General features: G+C 45.6%; 1 protein-coding gene across 14 annotated transcripts in view; it reads right to left on the reverse strand.

Annotated features, from left to right (window-relative positions):
• UNC13B (unc-13 homolog B) overlaps positions 1-1,651 on the reverse strand; it is a 213,406-nt gene extending 211,755 nt beyond the window's left edge. For all 14 annotated transcript variants that reach the window (XM_048290580.1, XM_048290582.1, XM_048290583.1 and 11 more), the window contains exon 1: positions 1,547-1,651. In XM_048290580.1, coding sequence (XP_048146537.1) covers positions 1,547-1,568 — 22 coding nt within the window. In that variant the 5' untranslated portion in view covers positions 1,569-1,651. The remainder of the gene's footprint in view (positions 1-1,546) is intronic.
• Positions 1,652-8,414: the final 6,763 nt, after the last annotated feature.

Consider the following 8,414-nt stretch of genomic DNA (forward strand, 5'->3'; position numbering starts at 1 on the left):
ACATTCTGCAATCTTATCATAAAGTTGCTCAGTATCATCTATTTAAATGAATGCTGGTGTCTTCTACTGTCTTCACACAGTAGATGGAAATGGAAGATATAATTTTCACAGTAATTCTTCACACAGAGTCACCAGCCACTTCAAGTTTCTTCTTTAGCTCTTTACACATAACCAAAGAATAAATCAAACACGAGAGCGCACCATTCCAGGTTCCTGAAATGCTTTTGTCCCAAAACCCCTACAAACCAAGAATAAACACCCTGAAAAGAGAAGATACTTTCAGCAGGTCAATCATTCAGTTCATGTTCTTTCACTATTCCTCGTGAACACTGTGTAAATACATTTTTAAGACAATCAGCTTCAAGTGGTATCAAACCCACATTTCTTTAAAGAACACTCTGATAACATTTTGAGGATGAACCACCAAAAAGAATAAAGAAACACCTGTAACACATATAAGCATCCTTCAGCTAATCAGACTCAACTTCAATGAAGAGATTTTGGCAAAACCTTCAAAATGGGCTAGACAAGTCTACGCTTCACAGTTTACACAGAATTGTACAAAAAGCATTTTTAAGATAAACTTTGCACTTGTGCACCTCTCCTAAGCCCTTAACACAGTATGTGTTTAATAAAAGGGCTGCAACTTAATTCAGACACGCTCCCCAAGAACAGCGCTCTCCCCAAAATAACACATGTCGAGATGCTTCAAGATACTCTCCTGGGCATCTTATCAACACCACCACCGACAGAGGGACTTTGACTCAAAAAGGTGACGAACAGCTGGATAAGGAGCTGCTATCAAATAAACCAGTGTGCGTGAAAGAAGAGCTGAACTGCCAGGAGTGCCAGTTTTTTTATCATACCTGGCAAAGGAGCTGAGAACATTAAAACTACACTTTTAAGCCGCAGGGCACGACTGCGCTCGGGGACGCCCTGTGACCACGGCGTTCAGTGCAGGGAGACACGTCCCAGTAGCGTGAGCCCTGGCAGATGGTTTCCCCCAGGGATTTCTTTATTATTATTTTCTAGCACAAGGCAGCAAGAAATGGGAAACCGGAGACAGCACTATAACCCACTGCGCAGAGAAAGTCTCGGCTTCCCGCAACCTGTTCAGCAAGGGGACGAGGCTCACAGCAGGATGAGGAGGTAATTAGGAATGTATCTGAAATAACAATGCATGCTCTAAGGCGAGTATACGGAGTGACAGCAGACTGCTTCCTGCCAGCGCCGTTCACTGGGCGGCAGCGATTCAACTCGTGTCCGAGCCAACTCCCAAAGTCAGCCACGGCTCCTCAGGGCTCCCGAGGATCCGGACCTCCCCGGCCGGGACCGCCGCTCCTGGACCCGGCACCTGCTCCTCGCCGTGCGGCACCTCTCGCCCAGGGGTGCAGGTGGCGGCCCGGGCCGCGGCCGCCCGTGGCTCAGCCGGGAGGCACCGGCACGCCCGTCCCCGCTCCCGGGAGACTGAGACCCACTTCACCCAGGACAAAGCCAAACCATGCCCAGGCGTGTCCCCCCGCTCGGCCGCCGCCGCCCCGCTCACCTCGCACGCACAGCAGCGACATGGCGGCCCCGGCAGCCGCCCCCGGCTCTCCTCATGCCGCCCCGCGGACACCGGGCGGCGGCGGCGCCTCAGCCGGGGCGGGGCCGTCCCGCCGGGGCAGGGCCGAGTGACGAGGGACGCGTCAGGGGGAGCCCGCGGCCGGGCGGGCTGCGCTCGGTTGCGGGGTTTTAGTGCTTGGCCTCTCTTCTTTTCAGGCTTTTGTTTCACTCCCGAAAGGTGAGGGAACTCGCTGGAGGAGGAACGCCCTGGATGTGTCTTCGCTGGAGGGTTTCATACCTGTCCTGTGCTCGGACAGGTTCTGGTTTGCTAGCGTAAGAATCATGGAATGTGTTGAGTTGAGAAGGACCCTTAGGGATCATCGAGTCCAGCTCTTGGCTCTGCACAGGACAACCCAAAAATCCCACCATGTGCCTGAGAGCATTGTTCAAAGGCTTCTAGAACTCTGTCAGGCTTGGTGCTGTGACCACTTCCTTGGGGAGCCTGTTCCAGTGCCCAGCCACCCTCTGGGTGAAGAACTTTATCCTAAAATCCAATCAAAACCTCCCCTGACAAAACTTCAGGCCGTTCCCTCGAGTCCTGTCACTGGTCACTGGAGAGAAGAGATCAGTGCCTGCCCTTCTGCTTCCCCTCATGAGGAAGATGTAGACTGCTGTGAGGTCTCCCCTCAGTCTCCTCCAGGATAAACAAGCCAAGTGACCTCAGTCAGTCCTCATACAGCTTCACCTCAAGGCCCTTCACCATCTTGACTGATGATGAAAGACCTCAACTGATGATGAAGAATCTCGACGTATGCACAACAACAGCTGTCTGTATCCCCCCACATGGAAAAAGCCATAAACCAACACTTAGGGAAAAGCAGGACAAGCAGATGTGATTACGGTGTCCTAAAGCCCTCCCTCAATACCTTTCCAGCTACAAAGGGCAACCAGGTCTGAGGCTTTCCAGAACCTGGTATGTTTGTGTGGTTGGTACTACCCAGTCCATCTCTCTGCTTGTCTAGTCTATCTCAGACCCCTCCAAAGTTTGCATCCTCATATTTTGATTGAGCAACTCACAGGTCACCTTGCCTGTTGCAGAAAAAACCTCCTGACATGGTTTCCCTTGAGCCCAGTTCTGGCAGTTTTCTCTAATGCTTTTACTGCTGCTTCATCCCAAACTATAAATAGCCATAACGCTGCAGAATGTCCTTTTAGTTCCAAACAGAAGATCCAGCAAATAATTTCTGAAATTGAAATTCAACAGCAAAATGTCATATAATGTGATTGCTATCCCATTAATATTTAGAACAACTCCAAAGTCTACACAGAGTGTGGAGGACAATACTCCTAGTTGGGTGTTTCAAAGACCAACCAACCTTCCCAAAGTTCACGCCTAGACTCAGGAGATTTAATTTCTGCCCTGTCCAGCACAGTATGTTTTTCTGCCTTTACATCTGCTGCCCAGAAGTGCATCACTGAAGGGAATGTGTCAAAAACATACATATCTCTGAGATACCAAGAGGAACCACTTGAAAGGATAAACCATGATATTACTGCAAACAAACAACCAGACTGTGTGCTAAGGGTGTTACCAAAGGCAGACTCAAGGGACTGGGAACACTTCCACTTAGCAGTGTGAATGGGAACTGTCAGTACAGGGAGCTGCAAGTGCCAGCACTGAGGCAACCCGGGAAGAAATCTCTTCTTGCCCCTGATGTGGCTTCAGTGCTGCTGAAATGCTGCTAGATTCCGCAAAACCTCTGCTTTGCTTCTCTACGTGTTCATCACATGTAGCAGCAGCAGACTGTAAGAGCTACAGCACACCAGCCTTTGCATTTTGGCTGTACATCATCCAAGCTTGCCCCACCTGTGAGCTGGGCACAACACTGACTTTCCAGTTAAGTTGAAGGGAAGTTAGTGTTTCTCTCTGTAAAGTCATTATTTATCTCCCATGTGTCTCAGGGTAGAGTGGCAGATCCCTGGCCTTTTCAGATCTCCATCACTCCTTTGCATTTCTTCAGGGCCTCAGAGCTTTTCATCAGCAAAAGATGTGCTTGGGGGTCCCTGAGCTGTCCTGATGCCTTTCCTTTCCTGCCTTGTTTGCAGCCTTGTTGCAAACAAAATCCCTTGAACTGTGCATAAGCTAATTTCTGCCACAATCACACAATCTCATCATGACTGCTTTCCTCCCTTTACTGGGCCCCATTGCTCTGCCTGTCCTAATTTAAAAATTAAAACATTCGAGGCCATAATTGTCACAGACTGCGTCACACGGCACCTGGTACAGCAAGTCCCTATCTTGCCCACAGCTTGTAAATACTACCAGAATGGGGAAATTATCTCATCAAGGGCAGATGATGTCATATGCATTTTAAAATTGTAGTGATGGGTTATTAGCAAGCGTGGCAATTAAGTAAGTGTCTTGTAGCTAGGATGAGATCTCTTACCACCAACAGTAACAGTGAACATTGGGATTATCACAGATGTTATAATTTCCCTGCAGTTCTGAGGTCTAATTAGATGCAAGTGTTTTACCAGACTTTGTCTAATCAAAAGGAATAATTTGTACTTGTGTGTCTGTCCATATCTCCTCTCCTTTCCATCTCAGATAGGCTGGAAGAAGGATCAAGCTGCTTCTGTGAAACTTTTGCAAGGTAGAGTTACCTTCTTCTAAATTATGTTTGCTCTTTGAAATCAACTTCCTTACATTTTCCCAGCTGAAGTGAGACTCCCCAACACATCTTTCTCTGCTATTGTTTCTAGTCCTTCCTCTGGACATTGTTGTCATAAATACAAAAATAACTTAGTGATAAAAAAGCTGCAGTAGAAAGAGGGAAAAAAACCCCCCAAGTTCTGTGCTGTTCTCAAGCTATTAAACATGACTGATCTTTCCAGATTTGTTTCTAAAAATCCACAAAAGGGAATGCCAGGTTCACAAATGCTTAACTAGAAGCAAAGCCCTAAAACCTGTTGTAGAGGTCAGATCTAAATTGTCCATCAGCCATGTACTTTTTTTGTTGGAGAATTCTACTGAGAATGATGAGTTAAGGAGGAAAAACAAAATGCAGTGAGCACACTATAGTAACTTCCATATACACTGAGACTATCTGCCTTCCTGAACAACAAATGGTACTCTGCAAACTCAGAACTGAGGCATTACTCTCAACTCCAAAGTGACACCGGATTTTTTTTGTTCCCTGCAGAGCAAGAGTTAACTTTCTCTGGCTACTCAGACCCCAGCCATTGGTCTCGGTTCACCTGCTGTTGAATAGGAAAGTAATAAATGGGTGATACTCCAGTCACTGCAGCTTGCCAGCTGTTTTATACCTGCCTATTTACTGTAGTTTCCCTGTTGAGAGAGCAATACTATAGCTATATTTGCAGTCTACATAAACTGTGTTTGCTTCTTCTCTTCTTGTTCTTCTGCATTTTTTGAGTTTTGTATTTGTTGCCAGAGAATAGGTCAAGCTGGAAGTTAGCGTGTAGCAAACCCACATGGGCTTTATTTTAAATGAAAGGGTTTAGATCTGTTAAACCATTTTTACTGTTATGCAACTGACAAAAAAAAATCATCTCAGACCTGGGGTTTGGGGCTAAGCTCTAAAGATAAGGAAAAAAAGCTTTTAATTTACCCTATGACATTTGGCAGGAATTCAGTACTGAATATAGACTAAGCAGTTGATTGATATTCTTATATTGAGAGGCAGTCCTCAGATTTATTTGGCTGTAAGACAACAGGCTACTGAAATGGCTTTCACTGGTATTTCTGATTTTCTTTATTAATAAAATGTAACATTTGCACAACCACTAGGGGACAACAGGATCTCTTTCACAACCCTGTGTAGTGTCTTACCTCTGTGAAGGAGATATTTCAATAACATATTGAAATGCGCCATTCTCTGGAGTGAATTGCAGTCTATAGTCAGTGCACTAGCTGAGAAACACCCCAGACATGCACTGAAACGTACAGGGAAGCAGCCTGCTCAATTATACATGAACTAGAATGTTGCTTTTAACACTCAAAACTTCTCAAAAAATTTTAAAGATCAGGGAATGGATAGGATTTCTGCACCTGTAGGACAGCAAGGTGGACAGGGCAGCAGCCCCTGCCAAACAAGCAGCCAGACTTTGGGCTGCAACTTGGAACATCCTCTTTCCAGTGTCCCAGTCTCGTCCTTTCCTAAAGCTCGATGACATCTGGAAGTGACAGTGATCTGGCATTTGAGGCACTAACCAGTGGCTTAATTTTAAATGCCGCTCCAACTGTCCTGTCTAACCCACCACCGTGCCACTGAAGGCCCTATAGTGAGCCTTTCCTTTTGGCAGGCTCAGGAACTCTCTGCAGCCATTTAGCTTTCCCCCATGCATAGCATGACCGCTTGGGTAGGCTTCAGGTTTTGTGCCTTAATTCTCCACCCACAACATGGAGGTGATTATAATTCTTTAAGGAAGGATGTATCAAAGGGTGTCCTGATTATAAATACATTAGCAATGATGAGATGCATGGACACTGTCACTGCATAGCCATTTAAAATAGCACAAAGAGATCTGCCAGCTTTTAGATTACAAATGCATGTTCAAAAGGCTGGAGGGGCAAGAGGGATCCTTTCATCTCAGGGACAAAACCCTCTACATGAGAGCAGCTTCCATGGGAACTGATCTTTCAATTACAGCTGCTCTGCAGAAAAGTCTTTCAACTGCTCATGGCAGAGTTGATAGAACTGAAGCCATTTCTCTTACAATTATCCCAAGCATCCCAAATATGGCATTTCGTGTTCATATTGGGGGAGTTTGTCCTTAAGAACACAGCAGGATTACACTGCGGGCTACACCCAGGGCTACACATGTGTAGTGTGAGTCTTTGTCTGTCCAAGCAGTGAGCAGCAAAGCCAGCAACACAGGGTCTGTGAAGTAGAGAACCTAACAGGGATAGCTCCTTAGGATCTAACCATGCATGCTAGGACTGATGCTGTCTGCCAGTGATCCCTCACCTAGCCAGCATGCACAGTGCCACTATTGCTGCTTTCCCAAAAGCCTATGTTGAAGAATCACAGAATCATGAAATCAATTAGATTGGAAAAGACCTCCGAGGTCATCAAGTCCAACATATGGCTGAACACCACCGTATCAACCAGACTGTGGCACAAAATGCTATGTCCAGTTTTTCCTTAAACACCTCCAAGGATGGTGACTCCACCCACTCCTTGAGCAGCCCATTCCAGTGTTTAATCACCCTTTCTGTGAAGAAATTAGAAATTTAGACATGAGACAGCAACTCTGTCTTCTAATTTTGCTTTTGCAGATTTAAAAAAGGCATTTTTTTTCCAAGCAGTCTAGAGATCACTATTTCTGACTGTATTATTTTTGTTTTGCACCTTTTCAGTTTGAGTTAGGACTTCTCAGGTGTAGGTGGCACGTATTGTGCCTGGCTGGTCGCATCAGGATCAGACCAGTATTGCCTGGTCACGGTGCCACAGATCAGCTACACATATCTGTGGAGTCCTGTGAGATGGTCACCTTCTGATTCTATAGGAACAGGTGACACCCATTCTGCTCTTCCATACTCCTCTTTGACTGGATTCATTTTTAAATTGAGCCATGGCTTCCCTCTTACAAAGGGAGTCAATAACTATTTTATTTTAAGTAAATCAGGTATTTTCCCTTTCCAACAGGAGCCACTTGTAACTTGGCAAGGTGCAAAACACCCTTACCCCACCTAGGTTGTTTCCTGCCTTACAGATGTATCTTCATTTTTTGTTCTGTTCACATTAGCAGATATTTGAGGAGTGCAGCAGGTTATTCTTCAATAGAGAAGCTGAGGGGGGTACCTCTTCTCTTGCTTTTGTAGTTATTATTCTTTGAATATGAACATTTGTCAGACATAAAGGGGAGCTATTTGTCAAAGTTAGAATTGTTGGCAAACACAGTAGAAGCAATCGGCTCTGAGGAAGAAGCTGTGAGACCACAAAGGGCTCTTCTGCCTGCTTGACTGGCATCACCATCCCAACACCACAGTCAAAAAGCCACTGAGTCAGTCAGTCAACCTCTAGGAGAGAGTATCACAGACGTAAGAGTTACCCCTCAGAAATATTCAATATCTTTCACTTTGCTGTGGGAGCAAAGTGAAAGACAGAGTTTCTCATCTCTGGCGTGATTTTTTATCGTAGTGTAACTGCTACCTGAGAGCAGCAGGGACAGAGGAGGAATTTGTACGTTAAAACAAAAAATGCCTCAGTAAGACCTATGAAAAATACAGGAGGCTATTGAACTGTATTTATGTGTAACGTTTTTTGTCAGAGAATTTTTGTGACGCACTTGTAAAATTACTTTCTAGAGGAATAAAGTACACAGCAGGGAAAGGCCAACCTCACACAGTTGAGGAGAGACACCAGCCCTCTAGAAGAGCCAAGTGACTGACACTTCCTATGGAAACAGACTGTTTAACTTTCCAGCTAAACTTTTCCATAATGCTGGGGTTCGACCAGTGTGCATGTGTACCATGCCTTCCTGCTACCTGAAGAAAAAGGGAAAAGCAGGCAGGCAGGCAGGCAAGCTGGCCCTCCCTCCTCCAAGCTTCTGGAGCTGCAATAGCGGAATAAAAGCCCTGTTGTGACATTTTTCACCACCAGCCTCCTCAAAGGGGTGTGCAGAAAGCAAGCATTTTGCAGTTCTGTTCTTCCCAGTTCACCAGGAGTCTCTCTAGTTCACGTTTTCACTTGCCTTTTTGTCTCTGTTTCCAAAGGATTTAGAAAAATCCTTTTCAAAAGAATTTTGAATGCAAAGGTAAGAGAAGCTTATCCATTTCATTAAATGCCCGTGCAATGTCTAGCACTGTGCTGCCGATTGCTGAAGTGTAAGACAAGCAATAG

The sequence above is a fragment of the Corvus hawaiiensis genome, chromosome Z (assembly GCF_020740725.1).
Source record: "Corvus hawaiiensis isolate bCorHaw1 chromosome Z, bCorHaw1.pri.cur, whole genome shotgun sequence".
Taxonomy (NCBI): domain Eukaryota; kingdom Metazoa; phylum Chordata; class Aves; order Passeriformes; family Corvidae; genus Corvus; species Corvus hawaiiensis.